The sequence below is a fragment of the Esox lucius genome, chromosome 12 (genome assembly GCF_011004845.1).
Source record: "Esox lucius isolate fEsoLuc1 chromosome 12, fEsoLuc1.pri, whole genome shotgun sequence".
NCBI lineage: Eukaryota > Metazoa > Chordata > Actinopteri > Esociformes > Esocidae > Esox > Esox lucius.
Genome location: NC_047580.1, coordinates 15,931,097 through 15,952,272, shown reverse-complemented (window position 1 = coordinate 15,952,272; position 21,176 = coordinate 15,931,097). Strand labels below are relative to the sequence as shown.

The 21,176-nt window shown below is 40.4% G+C and overlaps 2 protein-coding genes across 5 annotated transcripts in view; one reads left to right on the top strand and one right to left on the bottom strand.

The window, feature by feature from the left end:
- Positions 1–12,818, bottom strand: part of ccdc30 (coiled-coil domain containing 30) — a 33,499-nt gene extending 20,681 nt beyond the window's left edge. For 3 of the 4 annotated variants that reach the window (XM_020051848.2, XM_010875702.3, XM_020051850.2), the window contains exons 1-15: positions 12,709–12,818; positions 11,700–11,907; positions 10,856–11,038; positions 9,076–9,196; positions 7,135–7,325; positions 6,930–7,004; positions 6,016–6,099; positions 5,366–5,519; positions 4,503–4,618; positions 1,920–2,011; positions 1,619–1,811; positions 1,279–1,380; positions 826–951; positions 510–647; positions 57–235 (exon numbers count right to left, since the gene is read on the bottom strand). In XM_020051848.2, coding sequence (XP_019907407.2) covers positions 57–235; positions 510–647; positions 826–951; positions 1,279–1,380; positions 1,619–1,811; positions 1,920–2,011; positions 4,503–4,618; positions 5,366–5,519; positions 6,016–6,099; positions 6,930–7,004; positions 7,135–7,325; positions 9,076–9,196; positions 10,856–11,038; positions 11,700–11,720 — 1,775 coding nt within the window. In that variant the 5' untranslated portion in view covers positions 11,721–11,907; positions 12,709–12,818. The remainder of the gene's footprint in view (positions 1–56; positions 236–509; positions 648–825; positions 952–1,278; positions 1,381–1,618; positions 1,812–1,919; positions 2,012–4,502; positions 4,619–5,365; positions 5,520–6,015; positions 6,100–6,929; positions 7,005–7,134; positions 7,326–9,075; positions 9,197–10,855; positions 11,039–11,699; positions 11,908–12,708) is intronic. The other variant, XM_020051849.2, reaches the window with a different exon arrangement.
- Positions 12,819–14,180: 1,362 nt separating this feature from the next.
- Positions 14,181–21,169, top strand: LOC105013806 (epithelial membrane protein 3-like). Its single transcript, XM_010875596.4, has 5 exons — positions 14,181–14,450; positions 18,781–18,897; positions 19,017–19,119; positions 19,206–19,346; positions 20,230–21,169. The coding sequence occupies exons 2-5, from the start codon at positions 18,820–18,822 to the stop codon at positions 20,403–20,405; spliced, it is 498 nt and encodes a 165-aa protein (XP_010873898.1). The 5' UTR covers positions 14,181–14,450; positions 18,781–18,819; the 3' UTR covers positions 20,406–21,169.
- The last annotated feature ends 7 nt before the right edge of the window (positions 21,170–21,176 follow it).

Sequence of the window (21,176 nt, the reverse complement as noted above, 5' to 3'; positions counted from 1 at the left end):
GGAAAAAATGCATAAAAAATGGCCCAGATCTGGTCCAGAGTAAGTTAGATAATAACCTCAATGTGCTATTGTCTTTCTCCAACCTGGAGAGCTCTGAAGTGAGACGCTCCACTTTGGCTTCCAATTTCCCCACCTGCTCCCGGCTCTGCTTAAGGCCCTCTTGGTTTCGGCAGCTCTCGGTCTGGCACTCCCGGTTACATTGGTGTCTGCTCTGAGCGCGCTCCAACTGGGCCACCTGTTGTGTGCACAAGGCCAATTAAAAACACATTCACTAGTCATCTCATTGGTAACTTCCATATGCCACCATATAGTCTATTGATCAGTGGAGTGCATGTTCTGCTGACGGAAGAAAATTAAGGACGGGACTATTCTAAAAACCAGGTTGGGCCTGTATATCTTGGCTTGGCCTTATAATGTGACTCAAAGTTCATGTTGTTGTAGAATGTGACAATGGTGAAAATAATGCATCAGTTAGAAAAGATAGGAGCAATTTGGCAAATCCAACTCACTTTCTCTTCCAAAATTCCCTTTTCAGTTTTTACTTGGGTTAGGCTCTTGATAAGCGTTTTCCCTTGTTGGCATTCAGTTTGCAGGCCCTGCAACTCCAGTCGCAGTTTCCGCAGCTCCCTCTCATCTCTCTGCAATGACTTCAGTTGACAACGACAGTATTACAATATCATTAAAAAATTGAAAAATTATTGTGCTATTGTGCATTTCCAAATAATTGAAGCTGCTTTAACGCACTTTGAAAAGTCTGCTGTCCAAAGGAGACGTCTGTGACCAATTCAAACCCTCTTATTTTACTTAGCAAGCCTTGCAGTGTACCTCTTTGTCCTTTTTAAGTGCAATGTGGGCCGTCCTGAGGTCCCCCTCCAGTTGTTTCCTCCAATCCTTCTCCTGGGTCAGACGAGCCTCCAGGAGAGCCATCCTTTCCTGACTGCTGCCCTTCAACTAGAACAAAGAAAAACATAAATGTTGGTTGAAATGTATGTTCACTGATAATTGTTTTGTTATCCCCCCCCCCCCCCCCCCACCTGTTCTGAAACCAAGCACAGCTCCTGTTCTGGAAATTCAAAAATCCCAGCTGGCAATCAAAGGGTTCTAGCCTATGTGTTGGCCAAACTGTGTACCTGAAACAAACCTTTCTGGCCTCCAACAACGGTTTAAATAACAATCATTCAGTTGCCTGACACTTGAAAGTACTCAGAACAAAATAAATGGTACAGGTAGGTGAACTTGTACAATTTCACTCTACCTACCAGTATAAAATGTTCTTACCTGATGTAAGCATGTCTCTGATTCTCTGCCAACAACAGCTCCATCCTTCTGTGCCTGCTCCTGGTCATTTATCTTTTTCTGCTCTGCTTCTAAGCTTTTTATCTGTGAGTGGAAGTTTAAATAAACACTATATAATGATTTAAATTCATTCATTTAAAAAAAAAACTAGTCAACATTCTTAATGTCCAATTTGCGATGACGGCCTTCTCTTGTCACCACTCCAGTGCAGGAGCGAGAGTCAAAAATCGAGATGCAGTGCATAACAACGTTTTCACCTACATGCTTGCAGCAAAGGATAACTCATTCCCTGGCCAACAACCACAGCAACCCATTATCTCACCTTGCGGTGGAGTCCTTCGAGTTCTCCCTCGTGGCGCTGGGACTCCTCCTTGCTGGCATTCTGGGCCTCTCCCAGCAGTGCCTCTAACTCCTCGTTCCTCTCCACCAGGTCCTCCTGTTCCCGCTGTAGCCTCTGCATGCGCCGCTGCGACTCCCGCAGCTGGCAGCTCACATCCTCTAAGGCCTCGTGACACCTGGAGGATGTGGGGACAGAATCAGGGACAGAGACAGTGTGGAGGTAAGTGTGTTGAAGGGAGGGAGTGACCATACTTATTGTGGAGGGGATGAGGGTGCATCCATACCTTTTATGAATCTGCTCCTGTTCGTCAAGTTTCGATGAGGTCAACAACTGTGTAGGCAGGCCTTTAGGGTCCTCATTGCTGTCGCCATCTCCCTGACAAAGAGGAAAATACATTGTAAACAAATGATTCCATCATGAAAGGGATCATACAAGTACTACACATATCACACTGCAATAGGAGTTCAGCAGTACTGTTCAAGTTTATAAAGAATGAGTTAAGTGATATGGTAACACTATATTCATAATGCTGTGGCGATACAATGACTTAATGTAGAATCGCAATTCTTTTTCTCACAGTATTGTATCGATACTCTGATCTCTAGAATCAATATCATGAATGCTCAGAGGAGTGCACTCCCATCAGAGCATACTGACCAATTACTGTTTTTGGACAAGAAACTTGACACTTGACAGTAATTATACATATACAGTATCTCACAAAAGTGAGTACACCCCTCACATTTTTGTAAATATTTGATTATATCTTTTCATGTGACAACACTGAAGATATGACAATTTGCTACAATGTTAAGTCATGAGTGCACAGTTTGTGTAACAGTGTAAATATGCTGTCCCCTCAAAATAACACAACACACAGCCAGTAATGTCTAAACCGCTGGCAACAAAAGTGAGCACACCCCTAAGTGAAAATGTCCAAAATGGGCCCCAAGAGTCAATATTTTGTGTGGCCACCATTAATTCCAGCACTGCTGGCATTCATGGTTCTCTCAATGAACTGTAGTTCCCCAGTGCCGGCAGCACTCATGCAGCCCCAGACCATGACACTCCCACCACCATGCTTGACTGAAGGCAAGAGACACTTGTCTTTGTACTCCTCACCTGGTTGCTGCCACACACGCTTGACACCATCTGAACCAAATAACTTTATATTGGTCTCATCAGACCACCAGACATGCTTCCAGTAATACATGTCCTTAGTCTGCTTGTCTTCAGCAAACTGTGGGCTTTCTTGTGCATCATCTTTAGAAGAGGCCTCCTTCTGGGACGACAGTCATGCAGATCAAATAGTTGCAGTGTGCGGCGTATCAACTTCTTTGGTCGACCATGGCGAGGCCTGTTCTGAGTGGAACCTGTCCTGTTAAACCGCTGTATGGTCTTGGCCAACATGCTGCAGCTCAGTTTCATGGTCTTGGAAATCTTCTTATAGCCTAGGCCATCTTTATGTAGAGCAACAATTCTTTTTTTCAGATCCTCAGAGAGTTGTTGCCATGAGGCGCCATGTTGAACCTCCAGTGACCAGTATGAGGGAGTGTGAGAGCGATAACACCAAGTTTAACACTGCTCCCCATTCACACCTGAGACCTTGCAACACTAATGAGTCACATGACACCAGGAAGGGAAAATGGCAAATTCTGCCCAATTTGGACATTTTCACTTAGGGGTGTTCTCACTTTTGTTGCCAGCGGTTTAGAAATCAATGGCTGTGTGTTGAGTTATTTTGGGGGGACAGCAAATTAACACTGTTATACAAGCTGTACACTAACTACTTTACATTGTTGCAAAGTGTAATTTCCTCAGTGTTGTCACATGAAAAGATTTCATCAAATATTTGCAAAAATGTGCGGGATGTACTCACTTTTGTGAGATACTGTATGTAGCAGTTTTTTCAGTATCTTACCAATTCCCACCCCTTATATTTTAGGACTACTGGATTAGACCCCTTTGCATGACATTATTCCACAGGGATGTTGGTCCATGATGACCCACTGGCATCAGGCAGTTGCTGCAGATGGCAGTGTATTTATCCACATGGCAGTGGATTTATGCCACCAACAGCCCATTCCATCTCGTCCCAAACGTTGCTCTGGTGACCGTGCAGACCACTAAATTAAACTTAATTGTGTTTTGTCAAACCAGGCATGGCCAATGTTGGAGATTACAAGGTCACTGGAGAATCTCATCATTTTAGCTGACAGTGTGGTCGTCTACTCCAATAGCCAATCTTTGACAAGGCCTGACAAGTTCTTTGGACAGAGATACCATTGCGCACACCACTGTTCTGTGCCATTATTCACCTGTTTGTGGCACGCCTGTTAGATAATGCCATCCTCACCAAAGGAGGACAGGCCACTCCTCAGTCTGCTCCTGTCTAAGTTCATTCCCAGGTTCTGACCACACTAGGGAGCTTTCCCTAGCTACTGCATGAATTACTTGTTATTGCTTGCTTTTTTGTGGTTTAAGGCTGGGTATCTGTATAAACTTTGTGACAGCTGCTGATGTAAAAAGGGATTTCTATAATAAATGTGAGTGATATCTCAATGCTTCAAAGCCTTTCTGCCTGCTGTTGGGAAAACGAGAAAACTGAGCAAGACGACAAAGGATTGAGGCAAACATAGTAGACTGTAGTTGTAGCATACTATTAACGTCAATACTATAGGTTTTAATTTTGTACATCAGCTTGCGTTTCAAAACCCAGGCAAACGATAGCTAACAAGACTGGTAACCGGTTAGCTATGGTCACATGACTCACTGACTGAAATCTATATTTCTGCAAAGAGGGTGGTGTCTTGAATAAATAAGCAACCGAGTGATCACTAGGCTTATACATTCAGTGACTGCTCACCATTTGTAAGAGGGTTTTCTTCTCAGAGTCCAGGGAGCGTACTCGTTCTCTCAGAACCTGGATTTCACCCTCCAGTCTCTCATTGTGCTCCTTCACTTTTTTTATCTCCATCATATCTGTAAGCAAACAGGTATGGTCTGAAGGGGCTTCGCAGGGAACCCCTTCAAATTAAGTGCCACTTAAGAGGTGCAATGACTTTTCAGTATAACATAACTTCCACTAAACAGACTGATTTATTTCCTTGAACTGCTGAGAGACATGCACATACCAGAGGTGATATTGTTTGCCGGTTTGAGAAATACAGATATTTCGCAGATAAAAATAAATACAGATATAATAAAAATAGTTTTATCTAATTTCTCTCACTGATAACAAATTGAGATGTGAACAAACCTTGTTATAAAATATGGCTTTTCTTACACAAAAGTATTGTTACAAATGGAGATAGTTGGGACATATGGTGACTAGTTGTGGTCGCATAATAGCATGGCTCCCGAACTCCTTACCAGACAAGCTCTGACTACTTACTACTCCTCTTGAGGGAAGTGTGTGAACCAATTCTTGATGACAGACTTGAATAATTGAATATAGAGGAAAAAAGCATTAAAATGGAAAATCCACCGTGATACACTACTTGGGGTGTATGAGTGATTTAAAATATGAGTCATTGGTTGACTTCAAGTAACCGATGATGTCATTTGTAGATTGAGCTTGCTGTCTGATCTAAAAATTAATGAGACATGTTTCGTAGCAACTACCGTGGCCTTTCATTAAATCAGCTTGCTCAATTACACTAGTGATGGGTAGATTTGGTAGTCCTTGTTCAACAGAACCACTGGTCTGTGTATATAGTATAATCATACCACACATGTCCTGTGTCTTCTTAGCAGTTTCCAGCTCGTCTTTCAGCCTGCGGATGTCCTCGTGGGCCATGTCAAGCCTTTGAGATGCCTCCTCCAGATCCCTCTCCAGCCGCTGGTGCTTGGAGCGCTCCCGGGATACCTCCTCGTTATTGACCTGAGAGATGGAGAAGAAATACAGAGTAAAGAAACCATGCGTTTGTTAGAAGTCAAAATTAATGCATTTTTGTCAAAAAGATATAATCTTTATAGATATTTAAACCTGATATAGCACAAACTGTAGATGAACAGAAAACAATTGGCACTTTGTTTCACTGAAGTTAAAATTAATATTGAAGCCCAAATCATAGCCAACAGAGGCAAAAGACGGAGTAGCCCGGTGTCAAATAGATTGTACACATTGAGGAGTACAATGTCCACTAGACCCAGTACTCCCCATGCCCATGCCATTCAGAATGTCAGTCTTAAAAGGAAAAGAAGGAGGCAGTAAGCGAGGCTCTTGGCTTAGCCCTGCGAGTAGTCTCCTGAATGCTTTGCAAACATTAGTATGGCTCTAAAAAAAAAAAATCACAGAAACCTTGATCCATGCAGTGTTGCATCGAATATTTACTGTACAAGATAATTGTTAGTTAGACACGGCAGATGGGACCTACAGGGGCACCACTGTGTGTGCTCTGTGAGGACTTGCGTAGGCCAAAAAGCTTCTTCCAGTGTCTCTGAGCTGGAGACTGGTGATCCTTGAGTAGAAAGACCAAGGGTAAAAGTATTCAAAAAAGAGACCTTACGTAGTCCAGTAGATGGGTGACATCATCATTCACTTTATGATCTGATTATGAAACTTGGTACACTAAAACTGATACAGTAAGAAAAATCTTTTTGGAGGCAGACTGAGAAGTTTGTCAGTCAACCAGCACTGCCATTTTTTTGGATTTCCTGGTAGAAGGGTAAAATCATTAATTCCAAACAATAATGAACACTACTTTATAATTTAATTGCCCCAAATAAACCCTACAAATATTAGACAATAGCTTTAACTAAAGTCCAGTAACTTGTTCTTTGAAAAATAGAATATTATTTGATCAAATACTGTTTACTACGTGCAAGAAGCACATTTAAAATTGAGCAGCTGTTCTAATTAAGGTTAGTTAACCGTTTTTGCGTAGTGGTATTAGTTCAGCTTTCTCTCACACCGTCGGACATTCTGTTTTAGGTATTGAGAAAAAACATGGTAAATATGCTAGCCAATTGAGGCTGCTACCAATTTTCATTACTTAATTACAAATTAATAGTTATTCACATCTTTTCAACACCTCTTTGACCACATTTAAAACAGCAATTACTATGTTTTATTCTCATTATAATTGAGCAACCGTACAAATTATTATTATTAGTCACAAGTATGGACACACCCATTCACTTGAATGTGTCCAAACGTTTGACTGGTACTGTAAATATATACAGTGTAGTTACATTCCCAACTTTCTTTACTGTTTTTACGTGGTAGGAGCATAACATTCACAGTAAAATTTGGTTTTCCACACACATTTCTTCAGATATCCCTGCTTACCTGAATCATGTTTTCATACTTTTTCTGCTGTTTTAACTCTTCCTCCATAGTGTGACGAATAAGATCAAGCTCTTCCTGTTTAACACAGCAACCCAACAACCCATAAATCACACAGACTGCACATAATTTACTGTATTTGTAAGCATTTATACTTATTCCCTTTATTATGTAATACAACCATATAATAACCAACAATGTTGTTTACCTGAAGCTGGACCTCCCTGAGGTTTCCTGTAAGGCTTTGCGTGTCCAGCTGCCTCTCTGCAGCTTCTAGTCTCTCCAGCAAAGTGGCCCTCTCCACAAGCAGGTAAGCCACCTGTTCACTGGGGCTACTGAGGCATATTTCACCCAAGCCCTCTTGGGCTAGCATCTCCACTACTTCTTTCCTTTGGGAGTCTGACAGCGAATCAGAATCACCTTATTCACTAAGTACATTTACACAAACTGCTGTTAGTGGTAGACAACATATAGGGACAGAACACACAAAATCTACACAAAGTTGACATACAGCTACAAACAAATGGATAGTTGTCAAATAAGATTAGGGTATGTTTGTGGCGGGCAATACGGCACAGCTTGAAACGCCACCTCCAATCAGAAACCAAACAACCGGTTTTAGAAAACGGCCAAAGAGAGAGTTGCGAGGACAACATTTTCAACATTTGAAAATAAAATGCGTATTCTAAAAGAGTTACACCAATGTCAAAGTGTGCAAGGACTGTGTACAATATACACCAATCAGCCAACACATTACGACCACCTACCTAATATTGTGTAGGTCCCCCTTTTACCACCAAAACCCTGATCCGGCAAGGCATGGACTCCACTAGACCTCTGAGGGTTTGCTGTGGTATCTGGGATCAAGATATTAGCAGCAGATCCTTTAAGTCCTGTAAGTTGCAAGGTGGGGCCTCCATGGATCGAATTTGGAGGCCAAGTCAGCACCCTGAACTCGTTGCGTTCCTCAAACCATTCCTAAACAATTTTTGCTTTGTGGCAGGGTGCATTATCCTGCTGAAAGAGGCCAATGACATCAGGGAGTACCATTGCTATGAAAGGATCCACATGGTCCGCAACAATGTTCAGGTAGGTGGTACGTGTCAAAGTAACATCCACATGAATGGCAGGACCCAAGGTTTCCCAGCAGAACAATATCCAAAGCATCACACAGCCTCCGCCGGCTTGGGTCCTTCCCATAGTGCATCCTGGTGCCATGTGTTCTCCTGGTAAATGGCTACGCAGCCCCATACGCAACAAACTGCGATGCACTGTGTGTTCTGACACCTTTCTATCAGTACCAGCATTAACTTTTTCAGCAATTTGAGCTACAGTAGCTCATCTGTTGGATTGGACCACACGGGCCAGCCTTCACTCCCCACGTGCATCAATGAGCCTTGGCCGCCCATGACCCTGTTGCCAGTTCACCACTTTTCCTTCCTTGGACCATTTTGATAGGTACTGAACACTGCAGATGGGGAACACCCCAGATGCTCTGACCCAGTCGTCTAGACATCACAATTTGGTCCTTGTCAAATTCGCTCAGATCCTTACACTTGCCCATTTTTCCTGTTTCTAAAACATCAACTTTCTGGACAGGATGTTCACTTGCTACCCAATATATCCCACCTACTGACAGGTGCCATGATAACAAAATGATCAGTGTTATTCACTTCACCTGTCAGTGGTCAGAATGCTATGGCTGATCAGTGTATATTCTGAATTGGGGTAGGGTAAACTACAAATGCACACCTTTTCCTCACTCGCTCTCATTACTTTGCAAAAAACAACTTTCTGAAAGATAACTAGAGGGAAACAGAGTTTGTCCTATTTGACAATTTTTACTGCTTTATGCTTTCCATTCTTTCATTAGGTTAACAGTCTAACCACCACATGGTGAACATATAGAATATGGCAAATTGGTTAAAGGCCATTTGGCATGTTTCTGTGGTACTGGCTCATTGTGCTCCACTGTTGTTGACCACCAGACAAGTGCAAATCAAACTTGTTTTAAGTGATGTTGTCACCATCCACTATGGCCACTATGGTCAACATGACATGAGTATGGATAATTGCGCTTACAATATGTGTCAGTGTAAACATATTCCATGGGTCTGGCATATCCACTGATCTTGCATAAATACTCTACCTTGCTGTAGCTGGATCTTCTGGAGGTCTGTTCGGAGTTGCTGGTTGTCCCGTTCATAGTCAGCTGTCAGAGCCTCGCGCTCCTCCAGTAGACCACGGATGTGCTCCACATAGTTCTCCACCTGAGACCAACAGACATGAGTGAGAATGGTCCATGGATGAGACCAACACCCTATAGGAGGGATGTATTAAGAACCGGGACCGGTTTTTCACCAGCACCAGTTTCAAAATTGGACAGAACTAAACTGTATTGTTAAAACTCTACTACCATAAGTTATATGTATAATAAATTGCATATAACTAATGGTAGTAAACTTTGTTTTTGTTGATAGCAATTTGTTGACTCTATTAGACTGCAACAGAACACGCTGCAAACATCCAGTGAATCTACAATAAGGAACTGTGCTGCATATGTAAAAGAAGTAAACTACTCCACAAACATTACACATGGCTGAGATGAATTTCAAAATATTACATGCTCTTGCAAAATTAATATTGTACATGACAACACCGCGATTTTCCCCAGTGTCCTCGTGTACCAGTAGGAAGGTTAGTAAAGTACGGATATCAATGCTATCATTCACCATTCTTCATGAGAAGGGATGAAATAGCATACCGTCTGTGGCCCCTGGCTTTACCATACATACCTAACAACTTACTGAAAGCCTCCAGAAAGTGAGCAGCAGTGTAACAGTTAACAGCTAAACCGCCAACAAATGCGCCATGTCTGAAAGGCTCGCTGAAAGCAGTGCAGTATTACGCTTCCATTCTATTTCCTTCAAATGCTGGAGTGGTGTTGAGATTAAGCAGTTGAACAGAGATAAGCACATAATTACAATCTCAGTAATCCTAAAACTATATGAAATATTTTTGTACACATTGAAAATACATTTGGTATTGTATTTCAAGCTTCTAGGAAAACCAGACTAACCTAAGTTTACACAGTATTGGTATTACTAAGCCTTTTTAAATAATGGTACTCATTGCTTTAGAGTTAGTGGAAGACTAAATACATCCTTGCTCACCAGAATGTTATACATCAATAGCACGATGGCTTTTAGTTGATCTACATACACATAGGTAGTTGACATTAGTTAAGTAAATTCCACATTTTGAAATATATCAGATCAACTAAGATTAAGGAAATTAAAAACTGTAAAAAAAAAATAAAAAAAAATAAAGATGTTTCTGAAAGGATTTCAGTTAATCTTGGATGCAAATTCATGTGACTAAAATACTTCCAACTTTTATGACTCCAAGATACAAACACATTGCATTATCTAAACATGCTGACGGAAATAAATAACTACATGTACATTTGATGTAGTCTATAATTTCACTCCACACAAGCCTCAAAATTAATTTTGCAGGAATTATATTATGCTTTGTGAGATTATATGGACCTAGTCGATTTCAGAATTTCAGTTAGTCAGTCATCTGAACTTCAAGGTGAGCAGAGAGCATCGGCCGCCCTACTTCCCGCAGTTAATTGTTCTGATGAGCAGTTTTTGAAAAAGTGATTCACGTACAAGTAAATCCAGAGTAAGTCTCAGACATTGCCAGACTGACATCCGTAGTCATTCATGTTCCCAGTGCAGCACCCTGAAAATCCCTGCTGGTGATAGGACGGTGCACTCGCTCTACGTTATTAGTGTAGTCTTCCAGAACCACATGTGTTGTGTACCTCAAGATGGTTAGCTGCATAGTTCTGCAGTGGGAATTGACCCAAGTCTGTTCATACGGACTGAGTGATGAGACCGGTCTGTTGAGCAGAGGCTCACCTCCTTCATCTCGGTGTCCTGCTGTATACGCAGTGAGTGCAGCTCCAGGGAGGCAGTGTGCAGGTCGCCCTCGCACTGCAGGAGCTGACGCCACAGGTGCCGCTGGCAATCTTCTGCACTTGCTGAGGGAGCCAGGCCGCCCTCCTGCAAACGCAACGCGATCTGATCCAACTCTGAAGGGACCTGAGCACCAGAACAAGACGCATTATGCTAAATGTAACATCCTCGTTGTATGTGATGCTGTATTGTAATAGTTTGAGTTTAAGGGATAAAATGACCAAGCAGTATGTCCAACTGTAACGTGATCACTTTTATGACACATGGGAGAAGGACAATTAAAAGAGACCTCTGCCAACACTATGCTTAAACGTCCCGTAACCTGAGACGGCTCATCGTTCAACAGACTGCAAGGCTATGCACTTCCATATTGTTCAACACGCGAATGTCAGCAGAACAGCTCGACAAGCTACAACAGATCATCAGGTCTCACACAGACACCGTTCATTACCACACCAAGGTGTCGGTTGTTATAGTAAAAACAATGTGCCGCATAGGACTGATACAAAGAGACTGTGCTGTTTTCCTTTGGTCACATGATGACTCTGGAAGTTATGGTTCTTATCTAACACAAACTATCAGAGCCAAGTACTATCAGAGCCAAGTACTTGGCCAATTGTCATACTTTGCTATTACAAAGCCCCATTGACTAACTAACAAATGAAGGCTGGCCTATGTTAGCCATCTTGAATAAATGGTGATTTGAACAGTCTCATGTCATGCAATGCAAAGGTTTTAGCTGGCAATCTCATTTAAAAATACAAATTAAGGGTTGAATGTAGCTTACCTCATCATGATCCATGTCCATGAACTAGCTAGATCCCAGGTAGTTGCATCTGCAATTGATGAACTGTTTCCTCAGGAGACGTTACCAAGTAACTAACAGGCTACATGGCACACTGTTGACCAGCTTGTGATGTGAAAGACAAGACATGGATTGGTGCAAACCAGCGACATCAACATATATTTTCGTGAAATCATCCTAAGTTAGTCACCTGAAAAAGAACAACAATAAATGAGCAAGGAAAACGCAAACAATGACAATTAGCTGCAGACATAATTGATTAGGATTGCACATTTTTCAAATGATGGGGTCTCCCAAATGGAGCAGTACTAAAGTTATAGTTAATGTGTATACACCTTTCAGGTAGTGTGGGCACATGTGGTTATTGTATATAAGTATTATTGTGATCAATTGCTGATTCATACTGTTGAGCTGGATATAACCATGTGATCTTTCCTTAACCAATCCCACCCAGTTTTTCACATAAAACTGCCTTTTGAGCACTAAGAAACGTACACAGCGCTATTCAACCCTCTCATCAGGGACTCCCTACTGTTCCATGTGTATTTAGAATATTCCAGAGCAAGCTTACACGATTAGACTTTTCACCTAATCACCAAGCCATTGAATAGTGAATCAGATGAGCCTTTTCAGAGCTTTAAAACATTGTCAAACATCTGTGGGTCTCTAAACTAGAGGCACGTACTACTTATTGCTGTCCTGACCACTAAGATTACAGGGCGCAATGTCCCTCAACAAGTGGCCAGACAACATTTGCCTTAACTAGCTAGCTATAAAACAGGCAGTGCATCGTTGGCTAAATGTTTGGATGAAATTCCAAGTAATTCTGCCCCAAATATCTGACTCCCACAGCCGACGAACAACTTCAAAGCTAAGTTACTACGGTCAGGTTAGCAATCACGGAGCCTTAGCATTAGCTAACGTTAGCTTGCTAACGTTTGCACAACAAACGTTAAATGACACAAATGCATGCTAAGAAGTTCTGACTTACTTGTGCTAGTAAATAAATGAACGACTTTAAATCTTGGACGCTTACGTCGATCTAACTTATTACCCCACCACTTTCAGTCAAGGGTCAGGCTGCTAGCTTGAGTTGCGCAGCCGTCGTAAGAACAGCGGCAGCCAGCCAACAGGCATGAACAAGTAGGTTGTTTCTACAAGCACCTAGGCAACGGAATATACCATTCAGGTGATACAAAGGGGAAATGTGAAACCTCCCGTTACCGAATTACGAATCAGAACAATGATTTTAAAGGAACTGGATCGGAATTTGGATCTGATCCATTCAATAAAAATAATTCCAATTAATAAAATAAAGAGAACATGTTTATTGTTAACAATATGAACACATAAACATCAAATTTGTGTTCCCTATCTAAACCTTTAGAGACTACACATGGATTAGCCAATCAGCAAGTAGGATTCGAACCATTATGATAACCCAGACAGTGCCAATCAGGTTAGTGTCTCCTGACCTAGACTCAGTCCCTAGTGTTATGCTGCAATAGTGGTGCCTGGGGACTAGGGTCAGTGTGTACTGTCTCAGTCCCAATTTTATACCTTATAATTGTTATTCTTCTAGTGTCTGTCCTGTTGAATCTTAGAAGGACCTGAATCCCTGGACTATGCATCAATACTTCTTGGCCTGACAACTTCTAGATTTCACTGTCCAAATTTCCCCTGGATAAGATACAAATCTAGTCTCTGGCTGATTATTCCTGCTGTCACTTCCCAACATGGTCGTCCTTGTCCACCTGGTTGTGCAGTTGATCTGGATTCTGCCTAAAGCTTTTGGGCACAGCCCATCTGTACTTATTAACCCACTGGTCATTTGACCATGCAAAATACTGTTGTGGCACAAACAGGTCATGTACTCTTTGCCAGGCACAGCCAGAAGAGGACTGGCCACCCCTCAGAGTCCAGCCCCTCTCTAGGTCTCTAGATTTCAAACCTACAGGGAGTTTTTCCTAGCCTCTGTGCATCAGTTTCCTGTTGTAGCTTGCTCATTGGGGCAACTTCTGATGTAAAAAAGTCTTTATAAAATAAATTAGATGGATTGATAATTAAGCAATAAGTCAAACAAGCTGTTCGTAGCCTGGGTATATTGACCTTAAATACCCATCCTCAGACCTTATTGCTCAAATAAAATATATTTACTATCAACCTGAATCTTAGACCCCCCCAAAGAAAAACATGAAAAATCTGTCCTTTAAACCTAGCACAAATGCTTTCATGGAATATGTTTATTTTTATTATTTTTATTAAAACACACTATACATCAATATCAATTTACATCGCAACAATACCTAATTAATTGGATACATTGATTCATAAAAAAATAATACCTAATCTGATCATCCCAGCAGATTTGGTTTTAACTCAAATTCACATTTCTGTGGTAGAAATCTTTTCATCTGAGTTGTTATTGTAGCACTCGTGGGTGGGTCTGGGTTAATTCTTTTTTTAGATGGTGATTTTGGACTGGCAGTAGTCTAGAAAGCAAAGGGAGCTCTGTTCAACCAGAAGGAAATGGGCGTTTAAAGTTCCTTTTAAAAAAGTCTGCAGCATTCCTCCTCCTGGAAACTTTGGAAATGGAGTGTTAAAAAATGGGAGTGGGGGAATTGGGTGGGCAGTGACAAGAGTGGAAAAGAGAGGACCACCAGAAAGGAAACTTTTTCGGAGTGGTACAGAAGGGCACGCTGGTTTCAGAGGAACAAAACTATTCAAACTTAGGTGAGTAGACAATCTTCTAAGACAATTATGGATCTTTTGCACTATTATACAGTTTGTAATATACATATTCAATAGGACTACAGTATATTCAGAATTTATAATAGAAGAAAAGGCACCTCCTAAATGTAATATCACAACAAGTATTCATATCATACCGCATGGAATATGTAATTGAGGTAGCTTGTTATAAAGCTTTTTTCATACAGAATTGTTTGGAGTTTTAGTCTAATTCTCATGAATATGTGGTATATGGTCACATCAAAGAATGAATGCAGTTGTCAGATTGAATTGGTTTTATTTAATGGTATAATTTTACAATCATGACTTACCCACCTCAAATTGGACCTCTCCTAAAGATAAAGATCAGTACAGACATTCATCCTTCTCTCTTCTATGTTGGGTAAATTCATCATGTCCCTTTGGTAGAATAATTATTATTACTATAACACTATTACAGAACTACTGCATATATCACTGTTTGTTAACTGTATTTGGTATTTAAATCAGACTCCTCCAAGCTGTGCCATTCCCACATGTAATTTCCTTTTTCCGTTACAGCAGAAGTTTATGGGTACTTAAATTGGTTGACAGCATTTTAATTTTAACAGCTCCACCCTGTCATTTAAATACAGGCATGGTACAGTGACACAAACTAGTAAACATGCAGTTTTAGAAAGAGTTCATATTTTGTGACCGTAAGAGTGTATTCTGGATTTTCACAGCTCAGACTTTCCATTTACATTGAGGGGGAGGGGTGCAGTGCTTGTGACGTGATGTTAATCAAAAACATAGATTTGCTGTTCATTCCAGCATTTTACCAGCATGATTTCAACTATAATGAAAACATTGTTTTGGATACCCTCAAAACCAATATATTTTTCCAACCAAGCCCAAAAAAAAAAAAATCATGGTATAATTTCACAGTCATGATTTTCCCACCCCAAAATTGGACCCCTCCTAAACGTTGATTGCTGTGGCAATCTTCATTTTCTATCGCTCCTTACATCTCTTATCCTGTCATCTCTCCTTTCTACTAAGTTCTACTCCCTCATGTCTTCAGGCACTGCCTCTTCAGCCCACTTCCCTTCCTACCTCTTTTAACTACCTATAACCTTAATGTTTGAGTTTGCTCAAGTGTTTTCGAATGTAAAAAGAGAAGGGATACTGATATAAATGTTTTCTTGCTGGTGTCTGATTGTGGTCATTTTAAAGTCATAGGGGAGACAGTCAGTGGTCTGTCTTTCAGATCGGATTTTAATGGGTGTTCTGACTTCCTGTGGTGACAAATGATCCCAAGGCACTTGTCTTGGAGGATAGGTGTTAACCCTGGTATCCTGACCACAGTTTTAATCTGGCTTTCATACCATCATCCCTAGTTTCCAATTGGCTCATTCAAACATTTTCCTCCCCACTGTAACTAAAACATTTTTTTTTAAGTACTATAGGTACTGTGAACGTTTGTGGGGAACTAATCGAACAAGAAACAAAATGGGCAGGACAGGTGGAAATAAAAGAGCCAAAAAATAATGTCAAGGAACCTTGTGCTTTTTTATATATATAACCTCACTTCCATACAAAAACATAAACAAAAGCAGACCAGACTACCTTTTCTTGAAAAATTAGGAAAAGGTATATAGCTTAGACTGACTTAACCAAGTTAGGTGACTGCCACAATAGCAGAGACTTAGGAGCTAACAAAAACAAAGACTGTTACTTGTCTTGAACTATGAGTGCAGAAAGCAGGCTTAACTCCGGCCTATAGTACAGATCTTTAAAGGGTATTGATGAGATCTTAATTGAAGCAGTAAATGATCCCTTCTTCCTAGTCACAGGACTTTGACTCTGTAGTGCCCTTAGCTCCTTCTAACAGGGAGGGTATATCTGTGTCCACAGGGTTCCTCCTCAAACTCAGAAGCATCCCCTCTTTTATAAGGGACAGGGAGAGAGATAATTATTCTTACAGGCGCCATCTGAATGGCCATTACTCACAAACTGGGCTTGGTTGTTGTTGGGTTTTAGGCCTGTGCTTTATCGGAACATCACAGTACTATATGCAATAAAAATTTATGTAATAAGTCCCTTTAGGTAAGAGCATCAGCTAAATGACAAAAAAACTAAGAAAGATATGTACAAACCCGATTCCAAAAAAGTTCGGACACTGTACAATTGTGAATAAAAACAGAATGCAATGATGTGGAAGTTCAATATTTTATTCAGAATACAACATAGATGACATATCAAATGTTTAAACTAAGAAAATATATCACTTTAAGGGAAAAATAAGTTTATTTTAAATTTCATGGCATCAACACATCTCAAAAATGTTGGGACAAGGCCATGTTTACCATTGTGTGGCATCCCCTCTTCTTTTTATAACAAACTGCAAACGTCTGGGGACTGAGGAGACAAGTTGCTCAAGTTTATGAATAGGAATGTTGTCCCATTCTTGTCTAATACAGGCTTCTAGTTGCTCAACTGTCTTAGGTCTTCTTTGTCGCACCTTCCTCTTTATGATGCGCCAAATGTTTTCTATGGGTGAAAGATCTGGACTGCAGGCTGGCCATTTTAGTACCCGGATCCTTCTTCTATGCAGCCATGACATTGTAATTGATGCAGTATGAGGTCTGGCATTGTCATGTTGGAAAATGCAAGGTCTTCCCTGAAAGAGACGACATCTGGATGGGAGAATATGTTGTTCTAGAACTTGGATATAACTGTAAGCATTGATGGTGCCTTTCCAGATGTGTAGGCTGCCCATGCCACACGCACTCATGCAACCCCATACCATCAGAGATGCAGGCTTCTGAACTGAGCGCTGATAACAACTTGGGTTGTGCTTGTCCTCTTTAGTCCAGATGACATGGCATCCCAAATTTCAAATTTTGATTAGTCTAACCACAGAATACTTTTCCACTTTGCCACAGTCCATTTTAAATTATCCTTGGCCCAGAGAAAATGCCTGCGCTTCTGGATCCTTTTTTGACCTATAGAGTTTTAGCCAGCAACGGCGATTGGCACGGTGGATTGTGTTCACCAACAATGTTTTCTGGAAGTATTCCTGAGCCCATGTTGTGATTTGCATTACAGTATCATTCCTGTATGTGATGCAGTGCTGTCTGAGGGCCCGATGATCACGGGCATCCATTATGGTTTTCCGGCCTTGACCCTTATGCACAGAGATTGTTCCAGATTCTCTGAATCTTTGGATGATATTATGCACTGTAGATGATGATAACTGCAAACTCTTTGCAATTTTTCTTTATGATATTGCTCCACTATTTTTCGCCGCAGCATTGGGTTAATTGGTGATCCTCTGCCCATCTTGACTTCTGAGAGACACTGCCACTCTGAGAGGCTCTTTTGATACCCAATCATGTTGCCAATTGACATAATAAGTTGCAAATTGGTCCTACAGCTGTTCCTTAACTGTACATTTAACTTTTCCGGCCTCTTATTGCTACCTGTCCCAACTTTTTTGGAATGTGTAGCTCTCATGAAATCCAAAATGAGCCAATATTTGGCATGACATTACAAAATGTCTCACATTTAACATTCGATATGTTATCAATATTCTATTGTGAATTGAATATAAGTTTATGAGATTTGTAAATTATTCCATTCCTTTTTTACTCACAATTTGTACAGTGTCCCAACTTTTTTCGAATCGGATTTGTATGTTGATGAGAGAATTTTGGGGAAGGGAAGAGTTGGGTGTTGAGTAGGCTGATTGTTGGGTAGCTGGACATTATTACTAGGATGTTTCAGTCTGGAGAAACAGGGGAAGAAGAGGTCAAGGCATAAGTAGAAAACATAAAAGCATTGACTCACTGCTGAAGGACTCAACTCCATGCTCTTCAACATTCATTGAGTAGAACCTTTACTCACAAGGGAAGAAGTGTCCTGATTCAGGAACTCATCATACCCCAATAGCTAATTCAGAAAATTGCCACTCTTTTGGTGTTCAACATTCCAGAACCTTCCCATGTCGCCCTGCTCCTCTGCTCACTCCACTGACTTTCAATCAAATCTTGCATCCACTACAAGACCATCATAGTGATTACCTATTACAATGAATTTGAATGCAGAACTACCCCTAGGTACCTCCTGGCTATGTAAAACTCTATATGACAGCTCAAACATTTCAGCCCTCCCCCTAATAAAAGCCCTCCTCTCTGATAACTTCTTTATTTAGAACAAATCTACCTACTACGACTATGATATGTGATTGTCTCTCCTGATCATCTTAAGAACTGTCGGTTGCTGTGAATAAGAGTCACTGCTAAATAACATGTTGCCTGTTATATGATCATTTTCATTGCTGTCATTTCAGTCTCACTTTGTTATCCGTTATCTGACTGGATCTGGAGGTATGGCGTACTTATTGATTTTTGTGACCCTGCTGCATCTTATCACCCTGGCTATTCTCTTCATTGCTACTATGGAGAAGGTGGGAGATCTACTTTACCAACATACAGGTTTAATTAATTACATAATTCAATTGTACTTGTATTAGAGAAAGACTTCTGATGGTCTCTGAAAAGAAATTCTACCTCTGTCCCCTCTTAGTCTTGGTGGGTTTGGGATGGGATGGAGATCTCAGATCTCTGGCACAACTGTAGACTTGACAACGACACAGCAAGCTGGTTGTGTGCCACTTCCAAAGAGACTGGTAAATGTATCTTTTTACACCATGAAATCATTGAAATTATATTTTGAACCATTGTATGTTCAGTGATCTTTCCTTGTTTTTCTCAGATTGGCTCCAATCGGTTCAGGTGTTGATGGTGTTGTCAGTGGTCTTCTCCTCTGTCTCCTTTCTGGTCTTCCTTGGGCAGCTCTTCACATTGTCCAAAGGAGGGCTGTTTTACTTCACCGGGTTATGTCAAGTCTTTGCAGGTAATGACATGAATCTGCCATCGATTTTATGCAGATTTTTATTCAAAAAGATAGTGGACATTTCCGTCATCATTAAACGCAAGTAGGTTTACGATTACTTTGCATCAGAAATCACTACAGTCCAAATTTTTCCAGGCTCAAATTTGCTCCACCCCAAGTGTTTTGCAAAGAGATGGTGTTGATTATGTGTGTCAACAAAAGTGACCTTCCCAACACTATGCTCATCACAGTGAGCCAGCTAATTAAATTACTGCATCATAATACCCCTAATTCTCCCCAGCTGTAAATTAATGCACAGGATTTATTTCTTACAATTGTTACCCCTTCACCTTATATTATTGCAAATTAGTGTATTATATATATATATATATATAGATAGATAGAGAGAGAGAGAGAGAGAGAGACAGAGATTTTTATTGAAATAACAGAAAATTCATTTTGTAGTTACACAGTTGAAAAAACAAGCTCTGATTAATGTAGGAAATACAAAACACCTTTTATAGACAATTACCAATTATAGAATATTAACAACCAGGTACGATAGCCTGGAGTATCCGAATTCCTGTTCAATCAACCCTAGACAGTATTATGCAATGCAATGTCTTACACAGGTTATACTATAAAAAAAAAAAAGACAAATGATTTTCCCGGATACCACATGCTTTATATGACAAATGTTAATTTCAAGAGAGAACACTACTCCACTCCCAGAGAGCATACATTTTGGAACTGTATGTCATATCAGGTAATCTGAGGAAGCATTATGTGAAGGTGAATTGTTGTTTGTTTGATGCAGGAAACTAAGCAATGGGAGAAGCATATACATCTGTGCTGGCTTATAGAGTATGACTCCTAACTTGGTTTTGGCTGTTTGTTCATCCAGGTCTTACTGCATTTGCAGCTGCTCTCATCTACACGCTGCACAACAATGAGATCCTACAGGACTCAAAGGACTTGACTAAAGGACATTTTGGGTACTGCTTCATACTGGCCTGGGTGTGTGTGCCGCTACTACTTATCAGTGGCTTCATGTACATACACCTACGTAAGAAAGAGTGAAAAGGGGAGAGAGGACAGTATTTGGTACATGTATGGGTTTGTTGACAAATGGAAGCAGCTGAAATATATTGTTTTTTTTTTTTTTATTAAAACAATAGAGGAGAATCTTTTGGATAAAACGTGTATGTTTTTGCAATTTAGACACAGGGTAAAACATTCTTGCTAAAGCATGTTCAGGAAACAATAAAACGTCATTATTTAGTGCTACAGGCATTTACAGTTACCTCTGTAAGGATTGGGACAGTGAAGATTATTTTAGTAAATTTGGCTCTAAACTCCAAAGGTTTGGGCTGTGAGGTTAAAGTATATACTCAGCTTTTATTTGAGGGTATGTGTGTAAATGTTTTGTATGCAAAGGGAATGCAAACCAATACTAAATATGAGTGCTTTGGACATTATTTGAATCTGTCCCAATAGTTCTGTTACATTATGTATCAAAAGTGTTGTCATTCATAAATGGTGAAATCTATGTTAAAAAAAAAACTTTAAATAAAAGTCTATATTTTAAAATATTTAATGTCCCAATACGTAGAGAGCTATATCTGGAAATGTCTGAAAGCTCCAAGCCATTATTTATTGTAAATCTATGATTTATGAAGCTAATGATAACAACTGCCAAATATATATTCCTAATGTTGCAGAATGAAACTTGTATTGCTTTTAAATATACTGTATGTATGTAGGGAATTATATTTTTGTACCTGCAATGTGTAGACCAATCAAGTATTTTTGTACATGCAATGTGTAGACTTATCAGCTAGAGCTCTAACT

Excerpts from the sequence above, each read along its gene's own strand:
- LOC105013806 (XM_010875596.4), top strand. The coding sequence starts at position 18,820 with ATGGCGTACTTATTGATTTTTGTGACCCTGCTGCATCTTATCACCCTG. Across the intron at positions 19,120-19,205 it reads TGCCACTTCCAAAGAGACTG|ATTGGCTCCAATCGGTTCAG; the intron begins GTAAATGTATCT and ends TGTTTTTCTCAG. Across the intron at positions 19,347-20,229 it reads GTTATGTCAAGTCTTTGCAG|GTCTTACTGCATTTGCAGCT; the intron begins GTAATGACATGA and ends TTGTTCATCCAG.